We start from the raw sequence: 11,862 nt of genomic DNA on the forward strand, positions 1-11,862 counted from the left end.
GGGGAGGGCCTGAGGAAGTCAAGCCAAGCAAGCTGAATCTGCACGTCCAGTCCTAACCCTCTGAATGGACTGAGCACCACCACAAGATGGAGCACAAAATCCAGAACCCATTCCTGCCTTCCTAAAGCTCCTGATGAACATCCAGTCCACCTCGAAGTGAGAATAACCTAAACAGGCACCTAACCTAATATTCTGCCTCTACCCAGCAAATGTGTATCCAGAGTAAAGGGGGAGAAGCCACATCCAGCCTTCCTGACAAACACTGAGCACCAGCAACCAACTGCTCACAGGTGAATTATTGAAACCTGAATGTTTTCACTCAGTGGTCTTCAAAATGAGAGAAACTAGAAGCAGAAATACGTGTATTTGTTCTTCTATCAAAAAAACTGGGACTGGGGGGGTTGTAAAATCACCTTGCTGTGTCCATTTGTTCTCAAGCCACCTGTTCTAGGATGCCTTGTGAACTTCAGTGAAGATTTAAAAGCATTTATGTTCAGGGACTAATCCTTCCTTAAAATCAAAGAAACTACTACAATGAACATCAGCACCCAAATGAACCAGTAGAGATGGCTGCTACGACCAGAACATTCTGGAAGCTAGAAAGTTCTAGGGTGCCTGCTGGGGTGATAAGACACACCCAAGGAAAAGATTCTACTAAAAGCAACAAGGAGGTGTTTCCAGCACTCTGTCATGTTGTTTAGATAAATTGAAAACGAAGAGAAATTTCATGCAATTACAATAGAAGAGACTTCAAAGCAGAGAGAATAAATAATGTGTAGTGAACTAATGCAAATATGACTTTTCAATTTCATTCAGACTCACCACACCACATTTAGGAAGCTCTGCCTTTTGGACAACATCGGCAAGATAAATGAATATAGTACTGTGAGAGAGTAGGCCACTGCTGTCAGGGCCCTGAGGGCACCAGAAGGTCTCAGTGGCCTTGACCAGTTCCACTTGGACCCCACTTCAGCCCATGGCCCAGGAGCAATGCTGATGCTCAGTCTGGGGCCTTCAAACCCCATTCACAGCCGTGTCCAAGGATGGACCCTGGACCTATGTTGTGGGTATCTTGTCTCTGGGATGGACCCCACTAAGTATACAGCAGCCTTGTTCTCCAGCCCTGCCTCTGGCTCCGTCTCCCTTTGCTCCTGGCAGGGCTCCTGAGTGATACTCAGTCACATTTCCTGTACTCTCACGTGTGAGTTTTGAAGTGGAACACCGGCAGCATTTGATGCTTGATGCCAGCTTCTTACTTGGATGAACATAGTCCTGAAGCAGTTCGACCCTCCAAATATCAAGCAGCAGCTGCCAACAGTCTGTTTGCACCTCTAATTATAGATAGAAGGGATGACAGAATTGGCAAGCAGATCTTTGCCTGAAAAACTGAAGGGTTTTGTAAATTTGATGAAAAATGAGATGAAAGCAGTTCAGTGATACAGATTAGTGCTGTATTCAGAAATTACCAAAGCCTACTTCATTTTCACAGTCTGTCAGGAAGAAAGAATGGGAAAGGAATTATTTTGCATACAGAACCATGCAAATCCTTTCCTAGAGTTAAGCAGGGCCCTTTCCAGAAGCTGGGCAGCAATTGCTTTCATTCTAATCAGCTAAAACACAATCAAGGTCTCAATACAAACAGCAGCCTAAATTTGTCCACAAGAAAATTTTAGATCTCTTCCTGACATATGTGAGGATTTGAGGTTGTAGGGTTTTGTTTGGCTACTTTTTTTACTGCCATGCTAATTGGAGGTGCTAGGAACCTACCCTGCAACAACTAGCATTGTAAGAAACGTTTTTTGAGGTGGACTGCTTATTACTACTTCTCTTTACCCACTCTGCTTTTCTTAAGTAACCAGATGGGCTTTTCTGGGAACCCCTGACACAGCTTCCTCAATTTGCCACTCACCACGGTTATCTGGAAATGCGTATAGACAGCTCTGAGCATTGAGAAGAATCAGAAATCAGGAAGAAGCAGGATCAAAAGAAAATATATCCAGTCTGAATTTTAAGTCCCCTAACTAAGAAACACAACTGGAAAAGAAAGCATGTCCCCCAAGCACGTCTCTTACCATACCTGCCCAAGGGCATGCTGAAGCAAGGTGGGGTGGCCAACAAAGCGAACGTTATCAATCTTCAGTTCGAATTTTTTGCCACACATATCTGACTTTGTAGCCAAAATTGTTGCCAGGATGACATCTGAAAACCTTGAAGAGCAGAAACAGAAGTTATTACAGTTTTCAAGCAGCATACCCCTTGAACGCTCCTCCAAACACAGATTTATTTAATTTGTGAGTTCTTAAGGTATTGTAAGTTGTGTTTAAATTACTGTACCTGGAGTACCCCCAATTATGGAAAATTAAGAATCCCTTAATTTTATCTCTCAGATCATCGCAATTATAAAACAGGAAGCATTCAAGACAAAGACTGCAGGGTCATGCTTATTGAAGTACATGCTCAGCAAAATACATTGGAAAGATTAGATGCAGTTTGTTTAAATATAAAACCAGCTTGAGTTAGCCATTGCCTGGATTTAGCTGCAGGTTAATGAACTTACTAAGCAACTACATACCAAAACAGCCTGACACTCAAGCACAACAAAGACCTTTAAGCCACCCACTGCAGCAGAGGGGAAGGCAAGACAGAGATGATTCAAGTAGAAGAAATATACATTCTACACCTGTCTCTCCTTTTCAAATCTAATCTCATGGAAGTTACTTCACTTAACAGATCTCAGGCTGCAGTCAAACACCCAGTGGCATCCTTGTGACTGCTGCGTGGCATCACCTGGGCTCATGGGCTACAATGAATCAAGACAGAGCCATGGCAGCGGGACCTCAGTGCAGTGAGACTTTGCATTGTGGTGGGAAGAATGCAGCCACCAAATAGGAGGGCAAGTATCTACAAGGAGTCTGCCAAATGAAATACATCCACAGCTGCAAAACTGGGTCAGAACGGCAGTGTTACAGCAAAGGATTCTGCAAGCACTTTCTGATGACTTTGTAACACTGGCCTGGTCTTTAAAAATAGTCTTTTTCCTCAGGGCATCCCCTGAGACAGTGGAGCTGGAATCCACAGGAAAGGGGACCTCAGTGAGCTGCCAGGGGAAGCTTGCTGCTGCAGGATGGGAGCAGTGCAAGGTCTGATGTTAGCAATGTTCTTTCCTAATCTGATTTCTCTGAGACTCCCATTTAACCAAATGGCGATCAAGCCAGCTTCTGATGAGACCAGCTATTTTAATCATGGCAATATTTATTTCAGTTTCTTTATTTACATTCACGCTGGGTGCCCCTGTCAGACCACCCCCTCCACCATGCAGGTATCCCAGATAACGCAGTATCACTCAGAGAAAAGGGCAGACATGGGTGTGTTCCACACCCACCTTATCTCTCAGCCACAAGCAGGCCCTCAATGCCCACAGAAGTAGTCAATGTACCACATTCCTGGTTTACTCTGAGTGAGTTACGGTGCATTACAGAAACTGAGACAAATATACAGACAGGTCTTTTGTGTATATCCACCAGCATATGATCCAGGGCCTATTCTTAAATTAGACCTACATACACTGAAGGTGTAGGATAATACTGGGCCTTTCTGAGCTGTCAAAGCCTCTGATGCTTGTACAGTAAAGTCATCCTGACCATGGCTGGCTAGTGGAAGGGGCAGCTCCATACAAACTTCCAAACCCCTGGCTGCTCTGCTCCAAACAGGATGCCCAACACAGCTGAGGGCCAGCAGAGGGAAGGGGAGGCTGGCCACAGACTCCTCAGCCACTGCACTCTACAAACACTAGGAGTTTGTAAAGAAAAACTAAAGCTTCCTCAGACGGGGCCTGGCTTGGCAGTCCCTGGGAATCATATCTGAAATAGGAAAGAAAGTCACCAAGGCAGCAGTGAGCTTCCTCTCTTCTTCCTGCCCTGCCCAGCTGTGTCAGTTAACAGGCTCATCATGGAGCCAGGCAGACTGTAAGAGCAACAGATCGAAAATGAGCATCTGCCCTGTTAACTGGAAGCAGAAGGGCAAACTAGGAAGTGCCTGTTTGCTGGTAAGAAATGAGTCACTTCCTTCCTCAGCCTTGGCAAAGGACATCTTGGGAGCTGGAAAACCAAACTTCATTATGATGACTTATACCACTGTTAAGATGCAACTGACATGGAATTACACCAGCAGCTACTTTCATGCAGAACTGTGGTGCCAAACAGTTCAGCAGTTCCCCAGCACAGCTCATGATGCTGACAATCACTGTCAGAATGACTCTGCATTTGGCTCAGTGGGGAGCAGCAGATCAAGAGGTTAATTTTGTAAAGCTAGGTTCATTGGTTTGGTTGTTTGCTCCTACCTCCCACCCCCAAAAACCACTGCACTTGATTTATACATTTCTTAGGCCCCTGGACAACAGGAAGATTGATGGACAGCAGATATGTCACTGCCATCATTTTATCGCAGATGAGAAATATTTTAGTTTGGATGTTTTAAAACTGGCTTTCTGATCTCTTTAGTGCATTACAATGACATAAAAACATGTACTTATTGAGGCCCAGGAGTTTGCTCAAAGCAGATTAGGTTTCACAGTGGGGAAGTAACGGTCCCTCCTTCTTCCCCAAGATTAGCCTGAGCTCTGTGATTCCAGAGGGGAGAAAACCCTTCCTGTGCTAAGGAGCTCAGCAGGTGGAAACTAAATACAAAAAGAGGAGTTTTGATTTGCCCAGAATATCCTACTGCTCCTATCAAGAGCTCCACACAGTGCACAGCCACAGCAGGCAGCTCTGCAGGATGACACCAACCACACCAGGGCAGGCTGCTGCTGCCACCAGCACCTCCTCCGGGACTGTCACAGCTGAAACAACAGCACCTTTGACTTCTCATACAGATGAGAGGGGGAAGTATCTCAAACAGAACTTCAATTTTTTCCCCAAGAATGGATAATCACTTTTAAGGTGCCAGATAAATTCAGAATTTTTTTATAATTTTCAAATTACAAAGAATTTGCCTTTGAGGTAGTGCAGAGAGGGAGCTGACTATCTAGGTGACCATCTTTATATTACACAAGGACTATAAACATGTTTTAATACTTCTGGGCCCTTAGCAGAGACAAGCCCTATTCCCTCTGCATGTTCAGGAAAGGGCTATATTGCAGCTGTCAGTTCAGCTTAGAAGGGCACGAGTAAGGAGCAGATGCTCAGAAACAGCTCTGCATTGAGCTCTGCATAATTACTGTGAGATTATAAATAGTTCAGTCACTCATCTGTACTTTTCAGTCATTGCTTGTCAGAAGGCAATGTGCTTCAGGGCTCCTTGTTGGAATAACTACAGAGCTAAGGCTATTCTTGTTGCACTCTTGGAGGGCACAACTTCTCCCAGTTCACAGAAGAGCAATACCACACTCATTCTGGTTACCCTACAGAAAGCACAGAAGTGTTAGTAGGACCTCTGTAATTATCCTGGCATCAACTGTTAGCAGTACGTTTCCTACAGACACTGTGATTGAGCATATAATTACCTCATCATTTGGTGTAAAGTAGAAACCAGAACAAAGCACATTAAAAGGATGGTGAGAAAAGAAAGCCATTCTAGACAGAGGTGGTTGTTGAGAACATTTGGTCTTACCCCGAAACCAATTGCTCATCAGTTAGAGGACATTGGTCTCTGAAATGGGAACATGGCCATAAACACAAAACAAAAACATAAAACAAAAGAAAACAAATGACGCCAAGTACATAAAATACACAAAGAAAAAAAAAGAGAAAAACATTATATTAAAACCCAGGATGACCTATTGAGTGTTAAACTCCTGCAAAGAAAATGATCAGTACTGAGAAGAGTCAAAAGTTAATGGCAGGTGAGTAGTGGGGATGTGCTGCAGGCTGAGGGGATGGCACTCCAATCCTCTCCGCAACGCTACAGCAGCGTGCTCCCACCATCTGCTGTGCTTCTGGAACTGCACTCACTCTTTACTTTCTTTTACCTTAAAATGGACCAACAGACACATCAATAACAACAACAGAAGTACAGAAGAGGTTCCACTCTGATTCAGAGCGGAGTCCCTAAGTGGGTTTGTTTTCAGAGTATCGCCAGCGGTTTCAAAAGCCTTTAAGAGCTCTACACAGTCCACTGAAGGAAGGGGAGACCAAATGGAAACCTCCAGCAATTATTTAATGCAGGAGACAGCAGATTTCCTTTGGTCACGCTGAGAAGGTAGAACAACCCTAGAGGACAAACTATACAAAGAGGGTGATATTACAGAAAGGGATGGGATGGGTGACCGGAAAGGAAGAGCCTCACAGAAAGGAAGGCTTTCAGAACAAACAACAAGGAGAACACTGAGGTCCAGTGAAAGAGGGACAGAGGATATAGAAACATTACCACAGGAGAACGACTGTTTGTTAGAAAGGGACATTCACGTCCTTGTTTGTCAGTAGCTTGGGTTTCTGTAACAAAAGTATTTAGCCAATTAATGACATCAATGCTGCAAAGCTTGCTAAATCTCTTCGGTTAAGTCAGTTATGCTACTGAAAAATACAACGTCTGGGGCAACATCGGTTTCTTTACGTGCATCTTCATTACAATTTTTGCTATTGTATCCCCACAAAAACGAACAAACAAGAAAACAACAAAAGACATTTCAAACCAATTAAACAAAACTTTATCTTCTAGCTTCAACAGAGCTAATGCACAACTTCACCTTTTTGGAGGAAAAAAAGAGACTGGCAAGCATCTCCAACAGCTCTGAGGGGTATATATTACTGGGATAGCACTCAGATCTGAAGGATGCCTTTGAAGACAGCAAATCAGGAAAGTATGAGGCCAGCATGGAGAGCCACTGACAGGACGCCTCTCAGCTGCACGGCCATCCCCAGCACACCTCGACCATTTGTGTTGTTTGACTTGCTTTTAAAAGGAATAAAAGATCTCTATAGAAAAGATCTGGAGTTACAACTCTGTTAAACAGAAATCAGCACAACCAATACACATCAGTAACCTGAAGGCGAGATTTCATGAATAGGTTGCAGTTTTCAGTAACAAAAAGCATAATGAACACCAGGAAATTCATGTCTGAAGGTTTCAAGAAATCCAATTGAGTATACAAAGATGGAAATGGAGAGTGATGGCACCTAAATTGGTGTAATTTTCTGGAGCCTTACAGAAATACTTACACCTCAACTGCTTCATGAGATCAGCTCAAAAGTAACCATTCTGGGTTCCAACAGCTTAGAAAAAAAGCAATACTGAACGTTTTCTAGACCATATTTGATTCTAGATGGTCAGTGAGCTGAAGGCAGCCATCCAGAATAAAGCAGGATGGATCCAACCTTCATACAAACTATTGCAGCAGCTACATAGATCTGAAATAACCTTTGTTGCCAAACATGAGAACATTATCAAACTTGCCATACGCCGTCCACTCAGCTTAGCAGTCTGCTCTCCAAAGCCCCAACTTGTGCTGCCAAAAAACATCCACACTGACTACTGATATGTGGTGATTTGAAGGACTCTTTCTGCCCCTCCTTCCTTGAAGCAGCCTTCCAGAAATAACGCAATGCCACTTCACAAACGACTTTCATGTGGGACAACTCCAGGCGGAAAACCTTTGTCCCTCTGCCTCTGCTCACCCTCAGGATCTGTTCTTCTTCACACACACCAACTTTGCTACACCTCCACCTGGCTCACACGACCAGAAGCCTGAGCCACGTGCTGTGCCCAGCCCTAAAGAGACTTCCCTGCTTTGTGATGAAGATGTGCTTGCATACCTATTGCCAGAATATTATTACTATCTATGTCATTAAGTCCAGTGAAAAATTAAACTTCCTGCCTGATGTGAATGATCAGTAGTCAGTGTATAAAGAGCATCAGTGATCTACTCACAGCTGTTGAAGAGAGGGATGCTTAACTGCTGCACTAAATGCACCTGCAAGCCTTCCTTCTACATTCCTGTGAGAGAAGACAGCTGCTTCAGTGCATTCACAGCATTACACTGTGAAAACGGATGAGGCTTCTCATAAACTAAATTGAAACAAATGCAGCTATGAAAGACACTCTGAATTTCTGAATGCAGACCTGCTGGTGTAAGCAGCAGCAGCAGAACCAGCACCTCAGAGCAATGAGATGCTCCCCCAAACCCTTTGCCTGCATGGCTGCTACTGTCACATCCATAGGGAATAATACTAAGGCATGTCCCACTAACAGACTTGAGTTGGCTGACACCTCAATATCAGGTACATAAATATAAGGCTTACAAACTCCAGTAACATCAATAACCATCAGGTGCAGACAGAGAGGGATGGATTTGTGTGTACTGCTGTGTAAGACTGCACAAACAGCAGCTGCATTTCTCTGAAGGCCATCACAACAGAGGGGGATTTCTGTCAGTATTCTTTCACTCGGTGCTACATAAAGGCCCAGATCCACCTGGTGGAGTGCCAATAAACTGATACTTTGTGCTTAGGGAACTCAGCTCCCTGAATTACTTGAAACAATAAAAGCTTAATATCAAATACCTGACCCAAGAGACCTGAATGCTAGCCCTCAGCCAATGATTCCTGTACATCACTACAATAAAACCATCTAACTCTTTGTCTAAGGTAGGCTACACGCCAGCACGTTTAACCCTCCTAAAAACAGCTCCAGGAAAATATGAGCAGATAAAAAAAAATGTTTATCATCTGACCATAACTTATAGGGATAAAATCTCTGCCTCCACCACAGCAGTAGCCAACAGTGCCTCACACAAATTCAGCACCACAGACAACATCCATGAGCACAGCTCTGTGGTGCTGTGTTTTGTCCAACCTCCCTAAATGGCAGAGGAGAGAGAGTGGCTATGAAAAAGGAGCTGGCACATTGCCATAAATCTCCTCAGGGAAATACTAGAGCCAGATGAACAGCAATCAACAAAATCCTTGGGATAACCAGCAAGCACACACTGAGCCCTTGCAGTGTGCAAACTCAGTGCTGTCCACAGGACAGGCTGAAGTGCCACTCGACAGATATCAAGCTTAAAAAACATGCTTTGGTCCCATTTCAGTTGTGCACTGCACCACACTGTGTCCAATGGAGACAAGATAGAAGCTGCAATTGAAGGTTTCAGAGATACCAGAAGATGTAATAGACACAGATGACCTCAAGCAAGATGTGTTACACTGCTTTAATAAGGTACCAGTCCTGGAAAAATGTATGAATGTGACTGAAGTTACTGCCATGGAAAGCTTGAATTTCAGTGAAGCTATACTTAGCCAAACTTAAGAACCAGCTTACATTTTACAAGGCTGGCACCTAACTCGCCTTTTGGGGAAAAACAGTGACAACTTCATTTGTGTATCAGAGAAAAGCAGCAACTACCCCAGTATTAATGTCTGAAATTAAAAGACATGCCACAAAAAAAAAGATCTGTAATTGAACTATAGCCCACTTTGTCTCCTGACTGATGGTGATACATCTAAAACAACACAGCAGATTTCAGTTTTCTCCCAATACCAGTTAGAGGGTTCATGTCAATGTATGAACAACATACCATCTATTTTCAGTGCTTTTGTTACCCAAATTTCCTGCAGTTGAAAAAACTCTTAAGTCTCAGTGCCCCCCTGAGCCACTATTTCACTTCATGGATACACAGGCAGCTATATCTGGAGAAACAAAATGTTGTTCAGTACTGCATAGTAATCCTATAACACTTCCATGTGAGCTAAGGAAGAACCTGAGCCAACTGTATAAGATGGCCAGTAACAGGTAGGCAGGGGGAGGAAAGCAGAATTTTGCCAGATGGTTAATACTCCTGGCTCTGAAAGGGTACCACTGCCTTTCCAACAAGCACAACTTACCCAAGCTATACTTTGTCCAGAAAGCAGCACACTCACCAGCATTCACTCATGAGGCATTTCTCATTAGCAAACACTGATCATTTCTCATTAGCAAACACTGATTTTCTCGTAACGTGGCATTACAATATCCCTTTGCAGGTCTTCTATACACTACAGGAGTGTGTGCCCACTGAACCAGCAGTAAGAAAAAACGAGGCCATTTCCTCCTTGGTTTTAAAGTCAAATGAGGAAAAAAGTTTTCTCCCTACCTGGAGTCCCCATCTTGGTCCTCTGAGGTGTCACCAGAGCTATTCACCGCGTAGCGACTCCGTGGTTTGTCTGAGGCAAAGAAGAAAAACAGCTTTCTCAAGAAGCAGCCTCCTTGCAGTGTACAGTAAGACCTTGTTTCTATTTTTTGTTTTCACTCACATTAACAAATGGGAGTGAGAAGCTTACGTTTTCAAGGGATACAGAGAAAACAAAAGCATTCAAAGAAACAACTTTCCTGCCAAGCACCAGGAAACAATTCACGTTTGCAGAACTATTTTGCAATTCAAGGGAGCAGAAAAAAAAGAATTCAACTCGTTAATTTCCCACATTCTTACAGTGACATATATCCAAATCTTTTACCAACAAAAAGCTGGAAAGGAACGGGAGGGGGGCAGACAGCAAATGATAATAACAGTCTTTTCAGATTTTACTCGTAAGAGAAAATGGGGCTCAAAACTGATTCTTCCTCTGTAAAAAATACCTCACCATCTTAAAAGGGGCATCAAATCTCACATGAGACATGGGGACTGCTGTGACAGGACAAGTGGAAATGGCTTCAAACTAAAAGAGAGATTTAGATTGGATGTAAGGAAGTTCTCTACAATCAGGGCTGTGAAACACTGCCACAGGCTGCCTGGAGATGCGGTGGGTGCCCTGCTCCTGCAGACACCCACAGTCAGGCTGGGTGGGCTCTGAGCACCTGGTAGAGCTGTGGGTGTCTCTGTTCATTGTGGGGGTGTTGGACTATAAGGCCTTTAAAGGTCCATTGCAATTCAAATAATTGTACGACTGATTGTCTGACATGTGGCAGATGGCAAATGACCCATGTAAAACAGCCCCACTGCTGGATGGCAGCCTCAGATCATCCACAGGGTTCACCCATCCTGTGTGCCCCTCATGATCACTTTGGTATGTTTGGTATGTGCCCAAACTGTTAAATATTCCGAGGCACCCAGCTCACACTGAAACTGAGAACTGTTTCTAACATCCCCCGGTGACAGGTTAGGTTTGCAAGCTGCGATCCCACAGCACTGCCCATGCTAACCAAGTCCTCCCAAATCAACTCTGGCTTTTCACAAGTGCAGGATGGAAACACCAGGGCTGGTAGCACAGGACCAGCACGGGCACGGCCTGCATCTGCCACCGCAGGGCATCCCAAGCAAGAGGGACATGCTGGGTTCCACACAAACCCCACTCCTGCCAGCGGGGTCCCAGCGCACCTCGAGCAGCATGGGGCCGCGCCCACATCCCAGGGGGACGAACCGACCTTTCTCAATGGTGCGCGGATGTGGGGAATGGGGGGCACGAGTGTGCGCGTGCACGGAGGGGACGACGGGCCACCGAGAGCCGAGGCTGCGAGGGGGGTGCGAGCCGTGGGAGGGCCGGGGAGGAGCTGCCAGGACACGGGCAGCATCTGCGGCCCTGCGGCACGGGGCGGCCCCGGGCCCGGCGCGCACTTACTGGCCTGGGCGGCGGGGTGCTCGGCGCCGCGCTGGAAGGGGAAGCGGAAGAGCAGCTTGTTGCCGCGGCTGCCCGAGCTCACAAGGATAACGCTGATGGGGCTGGTGCTCTCGCCCATGCCGCCGCGCTCCAGAGAGCACCGGGCGGGAAACGACGCGGCACCGCACCGCCGCTCCGCAGGAAAGCGGCACGACGCGGCCCGCCCCACTTCCGCTTCCGCCCCGTGGCCGCCGCCGGTCCCCCCGTGCCGCTATTCCCCCGTGCCGCGGTTCCCCCCCCCCACTTTAGCACTCAGCGCTTACAGCTCAGCCCAGCCCCAGCGCTACCCAGCAGCACC

General features: G+C 45.6%; 1 protein-coding gene across 5 annotated transcripts in view; it reads right to left on the reverse strand.

The window, feature by feature from the left end:
- The window catches only part of NPRL3 (NPR3 like, GATOR1 complex subunit), a 37,946-nt gene extending 26,298 nt beyond the window's left edge, over positions 1 to 11,648 (reverse strand). The window contains exons 1-4 of one of the 5 annotated variants that reach the window (XM_065732347.1): positions 11,526 to 11,648; positions 10,064 to 10,133; positions 5,608 to 5,646; positions 2,078 to 2,207 (exon numbers count right to left, since the gene is read on the reverse strand). In XM_065732347.1, the coding sequence (XP_065588419.1) occupies positions 2,078 to 2,207; positions 5,608 to 5,646; positions 10,064 to 10,133; positions 11,526 to 11,643 (357 nt within the window). In that variant the 5' untranslated portion in view covers positions 11,644 to 11,648. Of the gene's footprint in view, positions 1 to 2,077; positions 2,208 to 2,334; positions 2,834 to 2,905; positions 2,910 to 5,607; positions 5,689 to 10,063; positions 10,134 to 11,525 lie in introns of those variants that run through there. The other 4 variants (XM_065732352.1, XM_065732348.1, XM_065732350.1 and 1 more) reach the window with 4 other exon arrangements.
- Between the last annotated feature and the right edge of the window lie 214 nt (positions 11,649 to 11,862).

Source organism: Cyrtonyx montezumae, unplaced genomic scaffold (assembly GCF_038088225.1).
Source record: "Cyrtonyx montezumae isolate F1298 unplaced genomic scaffold, pur_monq_1.0 scaffold_16, whole genome shotgun sequence".
NCBI lineage: Eukaryota > Metazoa > Chordata > Aves > Galliformes > Odontophoridae > Cyrtonyx > Cyrtonyx montezumae.